The sequence below is a fragment of the Carlito syrichta genome, unplaced genomic scaffold (assembly GCF_000164805.1).
Source record: "Carlito syrichta isolate Samal-C Ts95f unplaced genomic scaffold, Tarsius_syrichta-2.0.1 Scaffold301634, whole genome shotgun sequence".
NCBI lineage: Eukaryota > Metazoa > Chordata > Mammalia > Primates > Tarsiidae > Carlito > Carlito syrichta.
The window spans coordinates 4,005-15,937 of NW_007245730.1; the positions used below are offsets into that span (position 1 = coordinate 4,005).

The 11,933-nt window shown below is 37.5% G+C and overlaps 1 protein-coding gene across 1 annotated transcript in view; it reads left to right on the forward strand.

Annotated features, from left to right (window-relative positions):
- The first annotated feature begins 3,614 nt into the window (after positions 1-3,614).
- The window catches only part of ITFG1 (integrin alpha FG-GAP repeat containing 1), a 23,522-nt gene continuing 15,203 nt past the window's right edge, over positions 3,615-11,933 (forward strand). The window contains exon 1 of the mRNA XM_008055020.2: positions 3,615-3,653. Within this exon, the coding sequence (XP_008053211.2) occupies positions 3,615-3,653 (39 nt within the window). The remainder of the gene's footprint in view (positions 3,654-11,933) is intronic.

The following is an 11,933-nucleotide window of genomic DNA, read 5'->3' on the forward strand; positions in this document are numbered from 1 at the left end:
AGGTGCTATGAATATGAAAAATTCTGGATGAGGTTACTGTCATCAAGAACTTTATATATTAGGAGTTAAACATACATATTTTTAAAAATCTTTGTAAAGAGTAATTACAAAGCTGTAAGTGTCAAATTAGTGGCAATAATAAGTGCAGTAGGAGTTCAAAGAAGGAAGAGACAATTATGAACTGGATTGATCAGGTACTTTCATGAAGGAAGCCTTTATTTGAAGGATTGATACATACAAACCAGAAGAAGTAAACAAGAAGAAATGTAGATGTGACATCAGCAAAGTCAAAATAATGGAAAATGTCACTTTAGTATGAGAATACACAAAAAAATAATTTGACAAGAAAATTCCTGCTCTGGTTTTTAAAATCTGTACTAGACACAAAAGCTATAATATCTTTGAATATTTGTTTTTATTTTCTTAACTTTATTTACAAAAAAACTTTTATCCTAGACAGATGTTCCCATTGATTTCACTTAGTTGCTCTAGTATTTTTGCATAACTTGACAAATGACCTGGAATTTCATATTTTTTACACAAACATTTATTATTTTTACATATAATTTAGTGAACAGTTTACTAACCATTATAATACATTTTACTTATTATGTAAATTTTATGCGCATTTTACTTATTTTGTATAGTCACAAAACCCAGTAGTAGAGAAGATGAATCTTTCTTGGTTTGTTTCAAGGTTTTATATTTTAAAGATACCAAAAACAATCTAAAATATGCCTGGTTGCCCATGTTTTAAAATACACTTGGAAGGGGAGGGAGATACACTTGGAAGGAAGGAAGGAAGCGGGGAGAGAGAAATGAAAGAGAGAGAAAAAAAAGGAAAAAGAAAGAAAAGAGGGAAGAAAGAAAGAGATGAGAGGGTTGCCTGAGCCCATGAGTTCAAGACCAGCCTGGGCAACATGGCGATACCGCGTCTCTACAATAAATCAAAAAAATTAGCCGGGCATGGTAGCGTGCACCTGTAGTTATGGCTACTGAAGGCTGAAGCGGAAGGATCGCCTGAGCCCAGCAGGTCGAGGCTGCGGTGGCTGGGAGTGAGCCACTGCACTCCAGCCTGGGCGATGGAGTGAGACTCCAACTCAGAAAAAAAAAAAAGAAATCTCTTTTTTTTCTGCAGTATAGTGGCACATTCACAGCCACCCCAGTGTTGACCCGCTGGGCTCAGGCGATCCTTCCACCTCAGCCTTCCAAGTAGCCAGAACTACAGGCATGAGCTATCACACCCGGCTAATTTTTTTATTTATTGTAGAGATGAGGTCTCGCCAAGTTGCCCAAGCTGTTCTTGAACCCATGGGCTCAGGCAATCCCCTCACCTCAGGGTAGTGCTGTAGATCTCTTTTTAATGAACACAGTCTTGAGGACTTCCAGTTTCCCATCCAATATGTAAAGAGCTTGGAAGTCACACTCCAGTTCACTCATACACAAAGATGAATAAACTGAAAATCTATAACTTTTCTTAGATCCCTCAGAGAATGAAGACATAGAGCAAACTGCAGCCCCCAAAACTAGAAAGACATGCAAATACAGAGACTCACAGTTTGCTGAGAACTGAAGCCACAGCTGGAACCAGTAACTGGTAGGAACACTTCAAGGTTGATTGACTAATTGCTGGAGACTGAGCTTGAGACTAGTTTAAGAGATTAAAAACTCCTAGAAACCCAGCCATAGGTGACCACACACTTTCATGAGCTTTACTCCAACAGCGCCACCACATTCTCAGGGTCAAGTTCTGAGAAAAAATTCTCTTGTGCTTCTGTGTGTGGGGGAAGGGGAGTAAACAGTTTAAAAATACTACTCAGTGCTACTATTCTCCTTAACAAAGTCCTGCCTCAAGGGAAACTTTTACCAAAACCTAACCAATGTGGGTTTACCAGAGTCTAATTAACATGAGAGAAGTGAAATACCCAACTCCAATCCCCTATAGCTTTCCTATGTTACCTAAGGGGGCAAGTGGAGGGACTCGGGTGGGGAAGACAAGACTAAGACCTAATTATAGGACTGCAGAATACTTACCCTCCCCTCCATACTTTAACATCACATTAATCAGAGTACTGTATGACAACAGAGTTTGTAGTTGAGCAAGGCTCAGGCTCTATATTAAAAAGGAGTCTCTAGGGAATTCAAGAGGAAACTAAAAGAAGCACTAGTGGACATTTTAGCCTCTGACACCTAAAGCTCTAGCAACCAGTAAGTGCAGCTTAACTCATAGTTCATTTTACTCAATACATCATGTAGGCCAGGCATGGTGGCTCACATCTGTAATCCCAGCACTTTGGGAGGTGGAAGCGAGAGGATTGTCTGAGCCCAGGGGTCCGAGACCAGCTTGGGCAACTTGGCAAGACCTCGTCTCTACAATAAATAAAGAAATTAGCCAGGCGTGGTGGTGTATGCCTGTATTTCCAGCTACTTGAAAGGCTGAAGCAGAAGCATCCCCTGAACCCAGCAGGTAGAGGCTGCAATGGCGGTGAGCATGCCACTGCACTTCAGCCTGGGCAACAAAGTGAGACTCTGACAAAAAAAAACAAAAAAAAATCATATATAGCTTTCAACAAAAAATTACAAGAATTTTGGTAATGGTGAAAGACCAAACAAAAAAGCATGTAGTCCGAATAGATAAAAGCAAGTATCACATAACAAAACAAAACACAGCAAAAAGTGCAGGGGGAAAAGCAAGTATCAGAGACCAGACTCAGTTATGGCAGAGACTTTCAAAGACTGGGAATTTACAATAACTGTGATTAATATGCTAAAAGCAGACGTGGGATTAAAGGTAGTCAATATCTGTCTGGGGATGGTGAGGGGGGACACACCTCATCAACAAGGGTACCTGCACAATGCATATTTGTATACCTAACCCTTAGCTGTACCAAAATTTTAAAATAAAATAAATGTGCTAAAAGCTCTAATGGAAAAAGAAATTCTAGATATCTAAAACACTAATAGAAATTAAGAATACCTGTGATGGGCTCATCAGTAACTCAGATGTGGCCAAGGAAAGAATCAGTGGCCTTGAAGACATGTCAATAGAAACTTCCCAAACTGAAAAGCAAAGAGAAGAAATATTAAAATTTCTTAATTCAGTTTTACTTTAATGAACATACAGGTATTAAATGGCACACACTAATGGCCCCCAATAGTTCATGCCTCCCCTGTATTCATACCGTAATTTCTTCCCACATTGACTCTGGCCAAGGAGACATCAGCAAGCATCACCTTGATAAACCGTTATACACTCTGGGACTTGCCCTTTTGGAATGCTGCTCTGAGATGGCATGTGAAGATTAGGCTTAGTCTCCTTGAGGATGAAAGACAGTAAAGAGAGAGACTCATGCAGTCATCCCACCTGAACTCCACACCCAGCTAACCCACCAGCTGAATGTAGCCACATGAGTGAACTCACTCAAAACCATAAAAATTGCTCAGGCAACCCACTGAATCATAAGAAATAAAATAGTTATGGCTATAAGCCACTAACTTTGGGGTTAATTTGTTATGCAACAGTAAATAATTGCAAGAAATAATGTAGTGAGCCAAATATGAAAGGTAGAAGAGTGACACTGATAAAACAAAACATATGTTTGGGCAGTCCAGGCATGTGTGAAAAAGAAAGGGACAGAAATGTAGAGAAGCAGGTAAGAACTTAAGACTTTAAAGGAATGTGCTTACTGACAGGCACAACTTTAATCATGTCCTCTAGAAAGAAAGTGCACAGGAAAGAAATGGCTTTGCCAAAGGAAAAATTATAAGGTCCTTTTGTGCCAAACGTTCCTTAAGTGTCTGACCCCTAAATAAACTTTCTTTCCTAATCTAAAAAGATTTTTTTTTAAGGTACTTTTGTGTTTTATGTCTGTTGATAGCCAGTGATTGCCTCCAGGTCCCTCCAAGTTGACTAACATGTAACAGCTTCCTAGTCTAATGAACATTTATTTTGAAATCGCATTTCTGTTTCAGTAAAAATAACCTATCTTGCGATTTGAGACTCAAAAAGTCTCTTCTCGCCTTTGGTTTGTAAAACAGCTATGCATCTTTTTTCCCTGTCAGAGAACTAAGCAGCTTTACTCCCTAGTGGTTTTTTGTTGTTGTTGTTGTTGCCACTGAAAAAGGCCTCTTAGAGCAAAATGACCATTGGTTTGCCTCATAGAAAGGTACAACTTTCCAACAGGGGAAATAAATTGCATCAAGGCGTAAGCCAGGCTTTCCCATTTAGCTCATTTATACAACATTATCCACTTTGGAAACCAGAGGTTTTTGTTTTTGTTTTTTAATCCAGAGAATGACAGCTGAAACATAATTGCACATGACCTCAGAAAAGTTTACCTCCCTAATGCAACTGAAAAGGAACACTGACTACTAAACTGGAATTCCACAAGCAACAACACCTAATGCAGTTTGGTTTTATGGGAGCTGTGGATTTGCTTTTTTGTTCCTCTTCGTGTTGTTTTTCACATGCATTTACAGTGACTTTTTACCATTCCTTCATTAGAGGTTTGTGTTTATTAAGCAATAGAAAATCCATTATCAAAATCAAAGCATTCAGTTCCTCAAAAAATTAAACATAGTTATATGACTTATAATTCCTCTCCTAGATATATTCTCAAGATAAGTGAAAACGTATGTCCACATAAAAACTTGTACATAAATGTTCATGGCAACATTACTTATAATTTCCATTTGCCAAAAGAATGGAAATAAACCAAATGTCTATCAACCAATGTATGGTTAAACCAAATGTGGTATAATCATACATCCATACATTGGAATATTATTTAGTCATGAAATATGCAACAATATGGATGAACCATATAAAACATGATCCTAAGTGAATAAAGACATATGCAAAAGGCCACATATTATACAATTTAATTTATATGAAAGGTCCAGAATAGGCAAATTCTTAGAGATAGAAAAGAGATTAGTGGTTAGCAAGGGTTGAAGGGAAGAAGAAATGATAAGTAACTGCTAGTGGTTATGGGGTTTGTTTTTGTGGTGATGAAAATATGTGACAGTCCATAATGTTGTGAATATACTAAAAACACTGAATTATATGTACACTTCAAACTGATGGGTTTTATGGTATGTGAATTATATATCATTTTAACAAAAAAGAAAAAAAATATTCACACTCTAAATTTATACCTGGGAAACAAGTGAGCAGATATAGATTGAACCAGGATTCCAGGCTTATTTGTTTATTTCAAAAAACAAAGTAGAAAAACTTCCATTAAAAACTGCTATTGGAGCTGGGCTCGGTGGTTCAGCCTGTAATCCCGTGCCTTTGGGAGACTGAGGTGAGTGGATTGCCTGAGCCCGCGGGTTCGAGACCCGCCTGGGCAGCAAGACCTCATCTCTACAATAAATCAAAAAATCAACTGGGCATGATAGCGCATGCCTGTAATTCCGGCTACTTGGAAGGCTGAGGCGGGAAGGATCGCCGGAGCCCAGCAAGTCAAGGCTGCGGTGGCCGGGAGTGGCCACTGCACTCCAGTCTGGGCGACAGAGTGAGACTCCAACTCAAAAAAAAAAAAAAAAAAACTGTTATTGTTGGGCAACCCCTTCGGGTGCCCTCCCACTATGGGAGCGTTTCTGCTCTCTCAATAAATCCTGCTTTTTAAAAAAAACTGTTTATTGTTATACTATTTTTTAGGAACTAATAACATGTTAAAATTTAACCTAAGAAAGCCTGAAAATATGAAGATTGGTTATATAATATTCAGAATAGCTAGCATTTGTAGTTTATAAAGCACTTTCACATACATTAAAAGTTAAGTACTATGTTTTAATTGTCTCACCAAATCTATGCAGTAGGTGATATTGTTGAGTATTGTAATTCTAATTTTACAGAGTAAGAAATATTCTAATATATTTTTGCTGTTGGATCCTTAAGCATCTCCAGGTCAAGGTTTCTCTCTTTTTCATCTTTGTGTAAAAGGCATACAGCGTACCTTTAATAAATATTTAGGCAAACATTTAAATTAACAAACAAAGACTCAGGGGAGGGCAAGGGACTACTAAAGATCAAACAAAGCAGTGTTAGAATATGGACGTTTGGCATTCAGACCCTGTGTGTTTTCCGTAATACCACAGTCACAAGTCTCCTGTGTTCTTTGGACGTTTGTTCAAGCCTCATTGTAAGACCTCAAGGAAAACGAAAGTAAACTGTACAAATTATACTGTTATTTGCTACCAAACCTTCAGTTTAGTGCATCAGACATCTACTAAGTGCCCGTCACCACACCTTATGCCCTAGGAAGAGAGCAGGAATCTGAATAACTAGGCTGGAATACGTAAGCACCTCTTTTCATGAAGCTACTTGCAGTGAAGTTCTATCACTGCAAAAAAAAATGTGATATTGTTCTATCACATATTTTATTACTTTATCCTTATTATTTATACAGATGAAAATTCCTCATATTTTAAAACCTTGCACAGAAAGAGAACTCAGTGTTCTTTTGACCCAGAGAGAAACATATAAACTTTTAACACATATGTCCACACACAAAGAAAGGTAAAATTGCCTTTTTTCCTTTAGCTAGTAAATTTTCCTATTCTTCCTGCTTCTTATGTAAGCACACATACACTATTTAAGTTTTATTTTTGACAAATGGGTGGCAGAATTAGTTATAGGCTTCATGTCTAGTATTTGTAGACAGTGAAGTTGGTTTTAATATCTTGCCTAGAAACAGAGTGAATGGAAATATTTACAATGTAATTTATTTCCTATACTGCCTTGTTACTTAATTTAGAATCTTAAATTACAACATAACATGTCAGTATACTTTAAAATAACATTACATGTCAGTATTCTCCTGGAGTGAGAATGAATCAACCTTTAAAACCTGTATATTTTTAAGCTGCATAAAAGGGAGTTAGACACGTAGTTATCTTTGGAAGAGTATTCCAGGTAAAGAAGAAAGCCAGTGCAAAGACCCTGAGGTATAAGCACTCCTGGAATTTTCAAGGAACAGTGAAGAGGCCAGGATGGTGGAGCAGAATGAAAGAGAAGGGTTAGAGAGTAGAAGATGAAGTCAGAGTTAGAAAGGAGGCAAAGGGTATCAATGAGGTGGGACACAAGACAAACTTTTTGATTCTGAGTGAAGCAGCAGACAGTAGGAAGAACAACAGTTATAGCAAGGATCTCAACCAGAAGGTCATTAACATAATGCAATTATATAATAATAATAATTCAGGCACGAGATGGTGGTGACTTGGACCAACCCAGTAGCTGTGGAGATAGAAATAAGTATTTGAATTATTTTAAATTGTGTATCTATTTTCAGTTTTTTGGGAGACTGAATATAGGATATGAGAAAAAGAGATACTAGAGGGTTAGTAGCATGACCAAGTGGAAAGATGAAGTTGCCATAACTGAGATGGAGAAGGGGTTAAGTTTTGAATATATTAAGTTAGTACTGTCTTTTAGACATAGAAATGTTGGTGCTTAGCATACAGTTGTATATGAGAGCCTAGCCAGGGTTTGGAAATCTAGACTGGAGTTATAAATTTGAAAGTGTTAGGAACTAACCTAAATCAGTTTGGCTTTAGATAACTGTTAGTTTCTTGTGGAGATAACTATAATCATCAAGGAATCTGTAGTCACCAAGGATCCGTAGCTAGTCTCCTTACTGCTAATAAACATGAAAAAAAGTCTCAAAGCAAATTTTGTACAAATAAAGACATTAACTAAATAAACATTCATTAGCAAGCAGATTCAGAACTATTCGTATGTGTTTTACATGCTTGCTGAGTATTTAGGTAATCTAACCACTATGCATGAGTGGTTCACTTAAGGAAGATAAGACTGTTTATCAGTGAAATTAGAAAATACTTTGAGATAAATAAAAACAAACATACCAGAACTTATGAGATGAAACAAAAGTAGTACTCAAAGGAAATTTCATGTCTGTAAATGCCATGTTAGAAAACAAGAAAGATTTCATATCAGCAACCTAACTTGACACCATAAGAACCTTGAAAAAGAAGACCAACCTAAACTCACAGCCATCAGAAGGAGGGAAATAATAAAGATTTCAGCAAAGGTAAATGAAATAGAGAAGGGAAAAACTATAGAATGACAGAAATCAAAAGTTGGTTCTTTGTAAAGGTCAACAAAACCAGCAATCCTTCAGCTATACTGAAGAAGAAAAAAAGAGAGAAGAAGCAAGTAACTAATCAGAAATGAACATGATGACTTTACTGCTGACCTTACAGAAATGAAAAAGATTATAAGAGAATACTGTGAACAGTTGTACATCAACCAATCAGATAATCTAGGTGAAATGGATAAGTTCCTAAAATTACACATAATACCAAAACTGACTCAAAAAGAAATAGATGATCTCAACAAGCCTGTGAAAAGTAAAGAAATTGAATCATTAATTTTAAAACTTCCCAAAAAAGAAAAATCAAAGAAGGCTTCATTGGTAAATTCTACCAACCATTTAAAGAAGAATGAGCATCCATCCAACTCAAACTCTTAAAAAAAAAATAGAAGCAGGAATACTTTCTAACATATTCTATGAGATGAGCATTCCATGGAGAAAGAATAGTCTCTTCAACAAATCACACTGGGACATCTGTGTTAACAACATGCAACAGAATGAAGTTGGATGCCATTTTAAAAATTTAACTCAAAATAGGCCATGGCTGGGTGCAGTAACTCACACCTGTAATCCCAGCACTTTGGGTGGCCAAGGCAGGAGGATCACTTGAGCCCAGGAGTTTGAGGCTACAGTGAACTATGATCACCATTGCACTTCAGCCTGGGCAACAGAGTGAAAGACTCTGTTTCAAAAAGAAAAGAAAAAGATATATATATATAAAATATCAATGACCTAAATAGCAGAGGTGAATTTATAAAATTTCTTAGAAGCAAGAATGAAATAATGTCTTTTGTAGCAAGTTGGATGGAATTGGAGAACATTATCCTAAGAAACTAACACAGGAACAGAAAACCAAATACCACATGTTCTCACTTATAAGTAGGAGCAAAGCTAAGGATCTGCAGAGTCATATAGAAAGCAGTAATGGACATTAGAGACTAGGAAGGGGTGGAGGGATGAAATATCACCTATCAGGTACAATGTACACAGTTGGGGGTAGTGGGAACACTGAAAGCCCAGACTCCTTTGCACTATATAGTGCATCCATGTAGCCAAAAACTATTTGTACCCCCTAAAGTGATTAAAATAAAAAGAAATAGGGCAACCTTTTTCAGGTCCCCTCCACTTGGGAACTTTTTTTTGTCTTCTTAATAAACTCCTGCTTTCTCACCAAAAATGAAAGAAGGGAGGGAAGGAGGGAGGGAGGGAGGAAGGAAGGAAGGAAGGAAGGAAGGAAGGAAGGAAGGAAGGAAGGAAGGAAGGAAGGAAGGGACGCACAGCAATAAGTCTGCATTTCCTCATATTTGACAGTGGATTCTCAGATTTGACACCAAAAGTAAGAAAACAAAAACTAGACTGAATTTAGTAAAAATGTAAAACTTTCATGAATTAAAGAACATTTTCAAGAAAATGAAAAGGCAGTTTCACAAAGTAGAAAAAAATACTTGCAAATCTTATCTCTGATAGGCTTCTAGTATCCAAAATATATAAAGAACTCTTACAACTCAACAAAACACGAACAGAAACAGCCCAGTTTTAAAAATGGACAAAAGAGCAGACTGTCTCCAAGGAAGATATACAAATGACCAACAAGCACAGAAAAAGATGTCCTACATAATTGGTCATGAAGGAAATGCAAATCAAAACCACAATGAGTTACCACCTCACCGCCACTAAGATGGCATTAATTAAAAAGGTAAGATAAACAAGTGTTAGCAAGGTTGTAAAGAATAGGGAACCTCATACACTGCTGGTGGTAATATAAAATAGTGCAGCTGCTGTAAAAAAAAGATGGCAGTTCCTCAAAATATCAAACCTTGAATTACCATATGAGCCAGCAGTTCTACTTCTTAGTAAACACTCAAAAGAACTGAAAGCAGTGTCTCAAAGAGGTATTTATACTTCATGTTCATAAGGTAGAAACAACCCAAATGTTCACCAATGGTTGCATAGATAAATAAATCAAAGTATATACATACAATGGATTATTCCGCCATAAAAAGGAATGAAGCGCCAGGCTCAGTGGCTCAGCGACTCATCCTGTAATCCCAGCACTTTGGGAGGCCGAGATGAGTGGATTGCCTGAGCCCGCGGGTTCGAGACCAGCCCAGGCAACTTGGTGAGCCCTCATCTCTACAATAAATAAAAATTAGCCAGGCATTGTAGCACGTGCCTGTAGTTCTGGCTACTTGGAAGGCTGAGGTGAAAGGATCGCCGGAGCCCAGCCAGTCGACGCTGGGGTGGCTGTGAGTGTATCACTACACTCCAGCCTGGGTGACAGAGTAAGACTCCAACTCAAAAAAAAGGAATTAAGTACTGATATTTACTGCAATTTATATGACCCTTGAAAACATGCCAAGTGAAAGAAGCCAGATACAAATGGCTGCATGTATGATTCTTTTTCTGTAATGTATCTTGAATAGACAATCATAGAGAATGAAAGCAGATTAGAGGTTACTGGGGGGAAAAGGAATGAGGAGTGATTACTTAGTGGGTATATGGTGTTTTTATAGGGTGATGAAATTTGAAAACTAGAGAGAGCTTGTAGTTGCACAACACTGTGAATACACTAAGGTCCATATAGTTTTATGCTTAAAAATGGTTACTTGCGTGTTATGTGAATTTTACCTCAATTAAACAATAAGTGTGGATTGAAATGGGTATTTTCATTGAAAGCTAATGGATAACACCAATAAGAGTACCCACACTTTACCTGTACGATGATCATTTCTGTACCTAACCTTCAATTGTACCCCACATCTTTAAATATAAAAGAACAAAAAGAAAGCTAATGAAAATGTAAACTGGCACAACTTCTTTATAGAAAACAGATTTTCTATATTTAAGAATGTTTTACCTCCACATGTTTATACTGGTTTGAAAACCCTCCAGGATGTATCCAGAGTGTCTGTGATCACACTTATGTGAAGGGAAGACCCTTGGGGACTGCCATTCTAAATATCATGTCAGGACATAAAAAGCAAAAATACTAATTATTTCTTTGTAGTGTGTAAAAGGAATGTTTTTAAAAAAACAAAAATACAACTCTTTGTAGATTTTTATCAACTCTTTACTCAGAGCCACTCTCCAATGCAGGTCATACTCCATTTATGATGGAAGATATTTTTTATACTTAATGGCAGTAGGGACTCATTCCCAGATGAAGCAATAGTTATGTCTTCATGGAACCAATAGATGAATTGGTTTTAATACAATGAAGACTGGCAATAAAGCTGTCTATTCAATTCCCAACATTGGTTGAAAGGTATAGCCACGAAGGATAAGTTTTAAACTTCCTGCTCCTTGACCCAGTATTCTATATCTAGGAATGAAAGAAACTAACCTGTGTGCAAACAAATATTGATATGCAGAGATGTTCACCAAAGCATTCCTTATAATAGTGAAAGATTAGGAAAATTCCTTAATCTCCAATAAAAGGGAATTAATTTTTAAAGATTAAGAGAATATTATATAGGCAGGATAAATTATATTTGTATAATGTCTGTGTAGCTATTTTAGATAAATAATTTTTAAAGCATATATAATAATATATGTCAGCCGGGCTCAGTGGCTCAGCCTGTAATCCCACGCCTTTGGGAGGCTGAGGTGACTGGATTGCCTGAGCCCGCAGGTTCGAGACCCACCTGGGCAACTTGGCAAGACCTCATCTCTACAATAAATCAAAAAAATTAGCCGGGTGTGGTAGCGCCTGCCTGTATCTCCAGCTACTTGGAAGGCTGAGGCGGAAGGATCGCAGGAGCCCAGCAGGTTGAGGCTGTGGTGGCCAGGAGCGGCCACTGCACTCCAGTCTGG